Source organism: Ochotona curzoniae, unplaced genomic scaffold (assembly GCF_017591425.1).
Source record: "Ochotona curzoniae isolate NIBS_2020 unplaced genomic scaffold, NIBS_Ocur_1.0 contig_4502, whole genome shotgun sequence".
NCBI lineage: Eukaryota > Metazoa > Chordata > Mammalia > Lagomorpha > Ochotonidae > Ochotona > Ochotona curzoniae.
In genome coordinates this window covers 959,298-971,881 of record NW_024466308.1, presented here as the reverse complement: position 1 = coordinate 971,881, position 12,584 = coordinate 959,298, and the positions used below count along the sequence as shown (strand labels likewise).

Below are 12,584 nucleotides of genomic sequence, written 5' to 3'. Positions count from 1 at the left end.
GGGTCGGGGGTCGGGGGTCCGGGGGTCCGGGGTCCGGGGTCCGGGGTCCGGGGTCCCAGAGCCCCAGAGCCTCCACTGTCCCGCTGACCTGCAGCAGGCGCTGCGGCCGCCGGGCAGGGCGCATGCGCAGTGCCGCCCGCGGCACCCCCGGCCCCGGGTGTTTGGGTTTTGTTGTGTTTTGTTTTTTGGCGCCGCCGCGGGGCAGCGGGTGCGTGAGAAATCTCCCGGCGGCGCGGGCCATGCGCGCCACTTCCGGCCGGGCTCCTAACAACGGGGGCGGCCGGCGAGCGGGGCGGGGGGATGGCGGCGCGGCCGGCCGAGGCCGGGGCGGAGCGGGCGGAGCGGGCGGCGGGCGGGGAGGACGGGCCCGGGGCGGCGGGCCGCAAGGCTCGGGGCCGGCCCCGGCTCACCGAGTCCGACCGGGCCCGGCGGCGGCTCGAGTCCCGGAAGAAGTACGACGTGCGGCGCGTGTACCTGGGCGAGGCGCACGGGCCCTGGGTGGACCTGCGGCGCCGCAGCGGCTGGAGCGACGCCAAGCTGGCCGCCTACCTCATCTCGCTGGAGCGCGGCCAGCGCAGCGGGCGGCACGGGTGAGGGCCGGGCGCGGGGCGAGGGAGGACGGGGAGGGCGGGGAGGATGGAGAGGACCTGGAGGACGGGGAGGACCTGGAGGAGGGACCGGGCGCGGGGCGGGGGAGGGCGGGGAGGACCTGGAGGGCGGGGAGGACCTGGAGGAGGGACCGGGCGCGGGGCGAGGGAGGGCGGGGAGGACCTGGAGGACCTGGAGGAGGGACCAGGCGCGGGGCGAGGGAGGATGGGGAGGACCTGGAGGACGGGGAGGACCTGGAGGATGGGGAGGACCTGGAGGAGGGACCGGGCGCGGGGCGAGGGAGGACCTGACAGGGAGGACGGGGAGGACCAGGAGGAGGGAGAGGACAGGGAGGACCAGGAGGACGGGGAGGACCTGGAGGACCTGGAGGAGGGACCAGGCGCGGGGCGAGGGAGGACGGGGAGGACCTGGAGGACGGGGAGGACCTGGAGGATGGGGAGGACCTGGAGGAGGGACCGGGCGCGGGGCGGGGGAGGACCTGACAGGGAGGACGGGGAGGACCAGGAGGAGGGAGAGGACAGGGAGGACCAGGAGGACGGGGAGGACCTGGAGGAGGGACCGGGCGCGGAGCGAGAGAGGACCTGACAGGGAGGACGGGGAGGACCTGGAGGATCTGGAGGAGGGAGAGGAGGGCAGGGAGGACCAGGAGGACGGGGAGGACCTGGAGGATGGGGAGGACCTGGAGGAGGGACCGGGCGCGGAGCGAGAGAGGACCTGACAGGGAGGACGGGGAGGACCTGGAGGATCTGGAGGAGGGAGAGGAGGGCAGGGAGGACCAGGAGGGCGGGGAGGGCGGGGAGGACCTGGAGGAGGGAGAGGAGCACAGGGAGGACCGGAAGGACCAGGAGGACGGGGAGGACGGGGAGGATCGGAAGGACCAGGAGGACGGAGAGGACCTGGAGGAGGGAGAGGACCTGGAGGAGGGAGAGGAGTGTAGGGAGGACCTGGAGGAGGGAGAGGAGTGTAGGGAGGACCAAGAGGACCGGGAGGACGGAGAGGTCGGAAGGATGGAGATGAAGGAGAGGACTGGGAGGGTGAGGCTCAGCAGGATCGGGAGGACTGAATGAGGAGGACGGAGAGGACCGGAGGAGGGGCCGTGGGAGGATGGGGAGAGGAGGGGATGACCTAGAGGACCAGCGGGGGCGGGAAGAGGGAGGCCACGCCCCACCGGCACCTGGCAACGCCCCCGGTGCCAGCCCCAAGCCACGGGTGAGGGCCCGGCTGTGGGCTGGAGGATGGTGAGGAGGGGCTGCGGGAGGCCACGCCCCTGACCCCTGTGAGCTCCCGCCCCTCTTGTCTGAGGCCCCGCCCCCTTGGCCACCAGCAAGCCCGTGGTCATGCCCCTCCTGTCACAGGCCCCGCCCCTTCTTGCACCTGCCTTGCTGTCTGGGCATCCTTCCCTGCCTGGGCAGCCGGCTGACCTCCCTGGCCTGGCTCTGTCCGGCTGCCGGGCTCCAGGCCGCCCCGTCCTAAGCAGCTCTACCCCAGGCTCTGCCCCGGCCTGCCTGCTGGGCTTCTCGGGCCCTGGTCCTCGCTGGCACCCTGGCCACCCAGTGCTGGGTTCTGCTGACCCGGTCCCCCATGGACCAGCTGCTGCTCAGCGTCCCCCAAGGTTCCTGTCCCTGGCCCGGCCCTCTGAGGCCCCCGGTGGTGGGTGTGCCTTGGAAACCTCGACCTTGGTATGCAGCTGTGTCTTTCCTGAGTCTGGGGTACGGCCCCAGGGGGCTGCAGGGTGGGGCTCCATTCCTGTAGTCTAGCTGACGCCCAGCCCCCACCGTTTGAACCCCATTTCTCTGAGCCTCCTGGCTTCTGGGGGCGCAGTGCTGGGAGCAAAGCCCAGGGTGTATGTGTGGGGCTGGGTGTGAGCGAGGGCACGGGAGCGGAGTTGCAGCTGGCTGACGAGAGGCACCTTCACTCCCAGGGGTGGCAGACGCCCTGTGGAGCCACGCTGCAGAAGCTGGAGCAGCTGACCATGGTCAGGGCACAGCTGCTGTGCCTGCAAGGGGGAAGGGCAGGGGGCAGCCAGGTGGGGGTGAGAGGAGGTGAGGAGGACAGGCCTGGGGTCGTCAGCTGCAGAGGGGACACCGGGGGCAGCTGTCCCTGCACAGGAGGCCGGAATCCCTCAGTGTTGTCCTGGGCTCTCCCCCGTCCCCCCGATTCCTCCCACCTGGGGTCTTGCCTCACTCACATTCCTGGTTTGCATCTTGCCCGCTCACCCAGGGGGCCAAGGCAGGTGCGCCTCCCAGCCCAGGAGCAGGGCTGCCAGAGGGCACTCGGGGCCCTCGCCAGGCAGGCACTGAGTGCCCGTGGCACTCTGCCCACGGAGGGTCTGACGCTTGTTGCCCTGCCTGTTCATGCCACCTGGGGACCCGACAGGCAGGCGCAGTGGGGCAGCGCAGGGTCCTGGAAGCCCCTCTGGGGTCCTTGCTGCAGCCCCCTCCCTTCCGCCCCAGAGCCCGGCTGCTGCTGGGGCTTTGTCTTGTTTATTTGTTTTTCTGCTTGTTTACAGTTCATGCTCATCTATAGGCACGTGGCCTTCTTCCCTTCTTTTCAGCTCCTCTTTATTTATTTATTCATTTCTAAGTTTAAAAATTAAAAAAAAACTTTTTGAAAGATTTATATATTTTTGTTGCAAATTCAGATATACAGAGAGGAGGGGAGACAGAGAGGAAGATCTTCCATCCGCTGGTTCACTCCCCAAGAGGCCACAATGGCCGGAGCTGAGCTGATCTGAAGCCAGGAGCCAGGAGCTCTGCCTGATGGGTGACAAGCCATCTCTTATCGCCTCCCAGGGTGCACCTGAGCTGGGAGCTGGGGCGGAGCTGGGTCTGGGCCCCATCCTAACCTCAGTGCGTGCGCGGTGCCCACCCCATCCCCCTCTTTCCTCATGTCTCCAGTCTCTGACCGTGGCAGGGTGGGGACCTGGAGGATATCCTGACGTCACTGGAGCTGCACAGCCCAGCAGAGACATCCTGCTGACCGTGGGGGGCTGCTGCGGGACCAGGGACCCTGATGCAGCTCCCTCTCCCCAGAGCAGGGCGGCGTCACCACGCTTCTCCCGCCCTCACAGCCTCTCTCTGTTGTAGGAAGCCTTGGGAGCAAATCCCTAAAAAGCCCAAACGGAAGAAAAGTAAGTGTGGGGGGAGAGGCAGGGAGGGAGGAAGTGAAGGGGCAGGGGACCCAGAAAGGCCCCACAGCGGGAAGTGGGGTGTGGGTTGGCAGAGAGCTGGGGCGCTGAGGCACTGAGCCCCTGGCCCCGTGGTGTGGGCAGAGCAAGGGGTACCTGGGATGCGCTGAGCCCCTGGCCCGTGGTGTGGGCAGGGCAAGGGGTACCTGGGAGGCCGGGTGGCACTGAGCCCCTGGCCCATGGTGTGGGCAGGGGAAGGGTACCCGGGAGGCAGGGTGGCACTGAGCCCCTGGCCCATGGTGTGGGCAGGGGAAGGGGTAGCAGGGAGGCGCTGAGCCCCTGGCCCGTGGTGTGGGCAGGGGAAGGGTACCCGGGAGGCAGGGTGGCACTGAGCCCCTGGCCCTGTGGTGTGGGCAGGGCGGCGGCGCAACGTGAACTGCCTGAAGAATGTGGTCATCTGGTACGAAGACCACAAACATCGCTGCCCGTACGAGCCGCACCTGGCCGAGCTGGACCCCACCTTCGGCCTGTACACCACGGCTGTGTGGCAATGCGAGGCCGGCCACCGCTACTTCCAGGACCTGCACTCGCCCCTGAAGCCGCTCAGCGACTCGGACCCCGACAGCGACAAAGGTGAGCCCCTCCGTGCATGCAGCCAGGGCCCGGCTGGGGGGCAGGCTGGGCACAGCAGGTCCCTGCCCAACCCTCCTGTGTCTGTTCTCTACCCTGCCAGTTCTCTGCCGTCTTCCATCCTTGGTCGCTCATGCTTCTTTCCTGGCTTCCTCTGCCCGCTCCGTCTCTGGTCAGGCGTGGGCTGCTTGCCTGCTCGGGGCCGGGGCTGGGGGCCGGGGGCCGTGGTCCTGCTGGGGCACAGGGGATCGCTGTAGGCAGCGAGGGGCAGCCGGGCGTCCACTGCGAGCGAGCAGCAGTGTGTGTGAGGCGCCCGCCAGGGGCCCCGCTAGGGCCGAAGGTGGAGCCCGTGTTGGCAGATGGCGCCGAGCAGGTGGCATCCCAGCTGGTGGAGGGGAAGCCAGGAGCGAGAGGTATTCCATGTGGGACCCTCGCCCACGGTCACCCTGCGGTGCGCGCGGGCCACGCTCCCAGCACACCGAGCGGCCTCTTCCGCCTGCCGCCCCCCGCCCTGTGCTGTGCCTGCCAGCCCCAGGAAGAGGGCGCAGGCCCATCTGGCAAGGCAGGCCGGGTGGGGGTGGCCTGCCCGATCCGGGCCTCAGGCACCAGCGTGGTGACTGGCTAATCCCACACACACAACCCCGAGCCAGGTCCTCTGCAGTGCCGAGCCGGCCAGCGGGAGGCCCAGGGGCACGGCTGCTCCCTGCCCCTCGTAACAGGGCCAAGAGCAGTCTGCTGTCGGCCACTGGGAGGGGGCCCAGCAGGTCCCCTGACCTGCACCGACTCACTGGATGAGCACCCCAGCTCTGGGGGTGGGGGAGGGCCGTGGTGCAGCCCCCTCTGTATGTTGTGCATGTTCATGGTTCCCTCCTGCAGCCCTCAGGAGCCTGAGCTTGGGGTCCCATCCTGTGCCCCGAGGGCCAGTATGAAGCGGGGAGAGCCCTGAGACTGCGCGGCAGCCGGGCGGGGCACTCGCCCATTCAACACCTCCGGCCCAGAGAGGTTGATGTGGGGTGCTCCATCACACAGCGCTGGGACCGTGACCCCAGCTGTGTCCTTAGGGTCTTGTTGAGGCAGCAGGCATTTTTTTTTTCCTCTGAAGACTTAATTTTGAAGCAAGTGATGAGGGGAGACACAGAAGGAGAGAGAGTTCCCTTCCACTGGTTCATGCCCCAAATGGCTGCAACAGAGCCCGGCAGGATTTTAGCCGTGGCCTAGCGGCTCAGCTCCGGCCATCATGGCCACTTGGGGAGTGAACCAGCGGACGGAAGATCTTCCTCTCTGTCTCTCCTCCTTTCTGTATATCTGACTTTGCGTTAAAAAATAAATGCTTAAAAAACTGGCTGCAACAGCCAGAGCTGGCCAGAGTGAAGCCACAAGCCAGGAACCCCACATGGGTGGCAGGGACCCCAGGACTTGGGCCATCACCTGCCATCTCCCAGAGGAACCAGCAGGGAGCTGGACCGCACATGGACGGGCCAGGACTCCAGCTGGCATGCAGGGGTCCCAGGTGGTCACGGGCCTGGGTGGTCCCCGGATCTGTGGAGCCTGCGGTCCTAGAGAAGCAGTTAGCAGAGTGTAGACGTCCAGCGGAGAGTGCCCTGGGAGGACCCCTGTGCTGCGCCTGGGGAGGGTCGGGGGAGGACCCCTGTGCTGCGCCTGGGCAGGGTCGGGGGAGGACCCCTGTGCTGCGCCTGGGGAGGGTCGGGGGAGGACCCCTGTGCTGCGCCTGGGGAGGGTCGGGGGAGGACCCCTGTGCTGCGCCTGGGGAGGGTCGGGGGAGGACCCCTGTGCTGCGCCTGGGGAGGGTCGGGGGAGGACCCCTGTGCTGCGCCTGGGGAGGGTCGGGGGAGGACCCCTGTGCTGCGCCTGGGGAGGGTCGGGGGAGGACCCCTGTGCTGCGCCTGGGGAGGGTCGGGGGAGGACCCCTGTGCTGCGCCTGGGGAGGGTCGGGGGAGGACCCCTGTGCTGCGCCTGGGGAGGGTCGGGGGAGGACCCCTGTGCTGCGCCTGGGGAGGGTCGGGGGAGGACCCCTGTGCTGCGCCTGGGGAGGGTCGGGGGAGGACCCCTGTGCTGCGCCTGGGGAGGGTCAGGGGAGGCCTGTGTAAGAGGCAGTGCAGAGTTGGGGACCACTTGGCCCTGGCTGTGGGGCCGCACGAGGCAGGTGGCGAGAGAGCAGGAGGGCATGCTGCGTGCGGGAGGCCAGCTTAGCCCGGCTCCCCACATACGCAAGTCCTGCACCTGCTAGGTCCTGCCTGGCCACGCTTCCTGCGCAGAGGGCGCGGGGGCTGTAGTCCCCTGGGCCCTTCTGGAAGAAGGCGCTCTGGAGGTAGAGCTGGCCTGTGTGTTTCCTGGGAGCCGGGCTGGGGCCCGTGGCGCCATGAGCAGCGCCTGCTAGGGGGCAGGGAGAAGCCGTTGGTCCCCAGCGCCAGCAGGTGTTGGCGGACACAGCAGGAGTGAGTGTGGAACACAGAGCGGACTTAGGCCTAAGCAAGTTGCACATCAGGGCTGCCCACGAGCCCAGGGGTTCTGAGCTGGGGCTGGGGTGCCCACGAGACCCCCATCATTACCCCTGCTTGGTGGAGGAGGCTGAGGAGCAGAACTCCAGCCCTCCGGAGCAGGTGCTCACAAAGTCTCGGCACGAGCGGCCTCCCTGTCATCTCAGCAGCTCCAAGTGCTCAGAGTCAGCCAGCCAGAGGCCGGGCCGAGTGTTCTAGAAACACTGCGTGTCTGTCCTGCAGGGCCCTGGGGGTCTGTTCTCGTTGTACTCTGTCTACGCGTGTCTGTGGCACTAGGAGGGGACTGGACGCTGTCTCGAGATCAGGTTGCTGAAACTTCCCACAGCGCAGCTTGGGGGGTGCTGGGTGCTGATCGCCTGGAGGGACCCCTCCGCATGGGCTCTCCCGTCCCCTGTGGGTGCTTGGGAGGCACCATCGGAGACGCTCTGATTAGACCAGGGCCCACCTGGCAATCACATGCCTGGTGGGGGTTCTGTCTGCCCCAACCGCCGGGGACCTGCATGCAGCTGGTGTGTGGAGTGGGCACTGGTCCCTCGTGTCTGAGTCAGACGCAGAGCATCTACTGCTGCCCTGGGGGAGCAGCCAGGGGCCCACGCTGCGAGGCCAGAGGCTCAGGGGGCCTGGGAGTCACGGTGGGCGAGAGGGCAGGGAGGCCCGCGAAGCGGCTGCGGCTTAGAGTGGGGAGAGTCCCAGCACTAGGTGCTGGCAGGCCGTCAGCCATCAGCCATCACTGCCATCGGCCCTTTCTCCTCTCTCCCGGACAGTGGGTAATGGCCTCGCGGGCAGCTCGGCCTCCAGCGCCGGCTCCGGTTCGGACAGCGAGGAGTCCCCGGAAGGCCAGCCGGTCAAGGCGTCAGTGGCGGCAGCCGCAGTCAGCCCCGCCAGCCCCGTGGGCAGCAGCGGGCTCATCACCCAGGAGGGTGTGCATATCCCCTTTGACGTACAGCACATGGAGAACCTAGCCGAGCAGGGCACCGCGCTGGGCCCCAGCTCAGCGGTGTCCACGGCGGGCGGCGCGCCCGAGGCCCTGGAGACCGTGGTGTGCGTGCCAGTGCCCGTGCAGATGGGCGCAGGCTCGGGCACCGTCTTTGAGAACGTGCCGCAGGAGGCCCTGGGCGAGGTGGTGGCCAGCTGTCCCGTGCCTGGCATGGTGCCCGGCTCACAGGTCATCATCATCGCCAGCCCCAGCTATGACACCCTCACGGCCGACGGTATCCACTTGAACATGGCGGCCAGCAGCGGCACCCCTGGTGGCGGTGGCGGCCTGGGCGAGGAGGTACCCTGTGCCATCATGGAGGGTGTGGCTGCCTACACCCAGACGGAGCCCGAGGGCGGCCAGCCTGGCACCATGGACGCTGCCACTGTAGCCGACATCGAGACAAAGAAAGGTCCGGGGTGCGGGTGGGAGTGTGTGTGTGTCTGCTCTGGGCAGGGGTGCGGGTGGGAGTGTGTGTGTGTCTGCTCTGGGCAGGGGTGCGGGTGGGAGTGTGTGTGTGTCTGCTCTGGGCAGGGGTGCGGGTGGGAGTGTGTGTGTGTCTGCTCTGGGCAGGGGTGCGGGTGGGAGTGTGTGTGTCTGCTTTGGGCAGGGGTGCGGGTGGGAACATGTGTCTGCCTGCTTTGGGCTCTTGGCAGGGGTGCGGGCGAGGCCCAGGCAGGGGGTGGGGGTGTCGCGCGGCCCCTCCCCTACCGGGCCCCTCATGGACCCCCAGCCTCTGTCCATTCCGTAGAGAAGGAGGAGCCACCCCCGGAGCTGGCCGAGCTGGCCGCCGCCGTGCCCGTGAGCACCGAGCCAGAAGCCGAGGCGGACGGGGAGGAGCTGGAGGGTGGCGCCATGTCCGCCATCATCTATGAGATCCCCAAAGAGCCCGAGAAGTGGGTGCTGGGCCGGGCGGGGCTGGGGCCTCACAGCCTGCCTGCCACCTGCGGGAGTGCTGACGTCAGGGGCCCTTCCCCAGGAGACGGCGCAGCAAGCGCTCACGGGTGACGGACGCTGACGGCCTGCTTGAGATGTTCCACTGTCCCTTCGAGGGCTGCAGCCAGGTCTACGTGGCTCTGAGCAGCTTCCAGGTGAGGCTGCTGCGCCCGGCCGGGACCCGGCTTCCCCAGAGCCCCATCCCTGTCCCGCTCAAGCCGCGCTTCCACGCTGCCCTCTGGCCACCTGTGCACGCTGTCCACTCTCTTGCCCATCAAGCGCAGCCTCGGGACCCCCACGCACTGGGATGCCCACCTCGGCTGCCCAGGCTAATCAGGCCACAGCAGTGCCCAGAGGGCTTGTCACGGCGTCTGGTCACAGCCCCCACCTGCCCAGGAGGTGACCCCGACAGGTTCCCTGGGGATGCATTTTCCTGTAGTGGCTGCTGGGGGTCCCCAACGGTGCTAATGAGCGAGAGAAAGAAAAGCAAAGGCTTGCCACCCGAGGGGTCGGCAGGCAGGGCAGTGGGGCACCCTGTCACCCCACCCTTTCCCCCAGAACCACGTGAACCTGGTGCACCGTAAGGGGAAGACCAAGGTGTGCCCCCACCCCGGCTGCGGCAAGAAGTTCTACCTGTCCAACCACCTGCGAAGACACATGATCATCCACTCAGGTCGGGCCCCCCCCCGGGCTGCACTCAGGGCCCCTGCTTCCCAACCCGCTTCCACTAAAGCTCTCCCCAGGAACAGCTGGTGGGCGGCTCAGCTGGGCCACCCCAGCCACCCGCAGGGGAGACCCCGAGGGAGCTCCTGGCTCCTGGCTGCAGCCCGGTCCAGCCCTGGCTGTTGCAGGGAGGGAGAGAGAGAGAGAGAGAGAGAGAGATCCTTCCTTGCCCATCCCTGCCCACAGCAGCCAATCCCAGGCCGAGCTTCCAGCTCACCTGAAAGCGTGTAAAAGACGTTATTGTTTAATTTCACGTTTGGAAGACAGCTTAAGGAATCTCCGGGCCACTGGTTCGCTCCCCCTACAAACCCAAGCAGTCAGGGCAGGGCCAATTGAAGTGTGGGGGGCTGGAGGGGCTGGGGGACAGGGCTGCTTTGCTGCCCAGGGCCAGGGACACCCCCACGGTTCTGTTCCCCGCCCGGCGGCTGCACCTGCTCTCCTCTTACCCTGGCAGGTGTCCGCGAATTCACCTGCGAGACGTGTGGCAAGTCCTTCAAGAGGAAGAACCACCTGGAGGTGCACAGACGCACGCACACGGGCGAGACGCCCCTGCAGTGAGTGCCCCCCCCCACGCGGACCCCCGGGCCGAGGGCGCTCCCACCCCCACGTGGACACCCTAAACCCGGGCCGAGGGCGCTCCCACCCTCACGTGGACACCCTAAACCCCGGGCCGAGGGCGCTCCTACCCTCACGTGGACACCCTAAACCCCGGGCCGAGGGCGCTCCTACCCCCACGCGGACCCCCGGGCCGAGGGCGCTCCCACCCCCACGTGGACACCCTAAACCCGGGCCGAGGGCGCTGACACCCCCATGTGGACACCCCAAACCCCGGCCCGAGGGCGCTCCCACCCTCACGTGGACACCCTAAACCCCGGGCCGAGGGCGCTCCTACCCCCACGTGGACCCCCCGGGCCGAGGGCGCTCCCACCCCCACGTGGACCCCCGGGCCGAGGGCGCTGACACTCCCACGCGGACCCCCGGGCCGAGGGCGCTGACACCCCCACGTGGACACCCGAGGACCAAGGGCGCTCCCACCCCCACGTGGACACCCCAAACCCTGGGCTGCGGGCGCTCCCACCCCCACGTGGACCCCCGGGCCGAGGGCGCTCCCACCCCCACGTGGACACCCGAGGACCAAGGGCGCTCCCACCCCCACGTGGACACCTCAAACCCCGGGCCGAGGGCGCTCCCACCCCCACGTGGACACCCTAAACCCCGGGCCGAGGGCGCTCCCACCCCTACGCGGACACCCCAAAACCTGGCCGAGGGCGCTCCCACCCCCACGCGGACCCCCGGGCCGAGGGCGCTGACACCCCCACACGGACACCCCAAACCCCGGGCCGAGGGCGCTCCCACCCCCACACGGACCCCCGGGCCGAGGGCGCTCCCACCCCCATGTGGCCCCCCGGGCCGAGGGCGCTCCCACCCCCACACGGACCCCCGGGCCGAGGGCGCTCCCACCCCCACGTGGACACCCCTCTGCAGGTGTGAGATCTGCGGCTACCAGTGTCGCCAGCGCGCCTCCCTCAACTGGCACATGAAGAAGCACACGGCCGAGGTGCAGTACAACTTCACGTGCGAGCGCTGCGGCAAGCGCTTCGAGAAGCTGGACAGTGTCAAGTTCCACATGCTCAAAAGCCACCCGGACCACAAACCCGCGTGAGCCGCCGGACCAAACCTGCCACCCCTATTTATTCGTCCCGTTGGGGACACCATGCCCCTGCCGGCCAGAGCCCAGGACAGCCGCGACGGGTTGGGGGGACCCACAGAGCCGCGGGCCGGAAGGAGGCGACCCCCTCACACCCCGCAAGCCGCATTCCAGGGCTGGGTCCCCTGGACGGTCGCGTCCCCAGCTGCGACGCTGGCGCAGGAGCGAAGCGAGAGATTAAAGTGTGAGAAAGGAGGTGCCCATCCCGTCGGCCTGGGTGATTTAGGGGAGGTGGGGGAGACAGACGGTACCAGCCAAGGCTGCCCCTCAAGCCACACACGGCTTTCTGCCATCCGCGCACCTGCTGGCTTGGCGAGGCTGAGCAGGATCCCGGGATGGGGGAGAGGGGCCAGGGAGCAGCGGGGTGGAGCAGGATCCCCGGGGTGGGGGAGAGGGGCCAGGGAGCGGCGGGGTGGAGCAGGATCCCCGGGGTGGGGGAGAGGGGCCAGGGAGCGGCGGGGTGGAGCCCCAGGAGAGTCCTAATTCTGCCGGACGCCCCTCGCCTCGCAGCTTCGCGGGGAGTTGCTAAGGCTGTTCTCAGGGCCGACTTCTCGGAGGAGGTGGTGGCTTCCACACAGCTCGACAAAGAGGCCCCGTCCCCCGGGGGAAACTGGGCGAGGAGCGGATCTGGGGCCCGATCTGGGGCCCTCGCCAGGCCCCAGAGGAGTCGGGGCAGCTCAGGGTGGCTCAGCTGGCAGCGGTTGGGCCGGGCCCTCCGCTCCTCTGGCCCCGTTTCCCCGGGGAGGATGCCCAGGCCGCCGGTGCTGTGAGCAGGGGCCGAGGGCGGGGAGGGACCGGAGGCCGGCAGGTGGCGCGCCAGCCGCCTAGCCCCGAGTGGCCGCAGCCGCGTGACACCAGCCGCCCTCCCCACGCGCTCCCCGGGGACGTGCCCCAGGGAGCCCCGCCGCACCGGCTCGGGGAGGTGGGGGTGGGGAGAAGCGGACCGGGCTAAGCAAGCAGGGACCACAAGAAAGAAGCGGGGAGGAGGAGGGGGTCCTGCCCGTCCGCCCCCAGCTCCAAGCGCAGGCCGGTCCGCGCGCTTCGAGGCGCCGCACAGCCAGGGTTGCAGCCGGTTTCCATGGGAACCGCGCCCCGGAGCAGCGACCAGGATGGGGGCGCGTCCTCGGCCGCCAAGGGTCGTGGCCCCCAGCCCTCCGGCCAGCCCCGGAGAGGGCCCGCACCCGGGGACCCTCGCCGCCGCCCCGATCGCGCGGCCCACCGCGATTGGCCTGTCCGGTCCATCAGTGTGGCGGCTCGCTCCGCTCCGCGCGCCCTGGTTGGCTCCATCTCAGGGATGTCTCCCAGCCATTGGTGCTCCAGGGCCGCCCCTGATTGGTCAGATAGGATTCCGACAGC

At 68.9% G+C, this 12,584-nt stretch overlaps 1 protein-coding gene across 2 annotated transcripts; it reads left to right on the top strand.

The window, feature by feature from the left end:
• Positions 1-300: 300 nt before the first annotated feature.
• On the top strand, positions 301-11,423 carry ZNF653 (zinc finger protein 653). 2 transcript variants are annotated; one of them, XM_040986353.1, is made up of 9 exons: positions 301-590; positions 3,696-3,739; positions 4,154-4,369; positions 7,650-8,273; positions 8,613-8,757; positions 8,841-8,952; positions 9,356-9,470; positions 9,975-10,074; positions 11,006-11,423. In XM_040986353.1, the coding sequence occupies exons 1-9, from the start codon at positions 301-303 to the stop codon at positions 11,181-11,183; spliced, it is 1,824 nt and encodes a 607-aa protein (XP_040842287.1). In that variant the 3' UTR covers positions 11,184-11,423. The 2 variants fall into 2 exon arrangements, with proteins under 2 accessions (XP_040842287.1, XP_040842288.1); XM_040986354.1 differs by having other exon boundaries at positions 8,595-8,757.
• Positions 11,424-12,584: the final 1,161 nt, after the last annotated feature.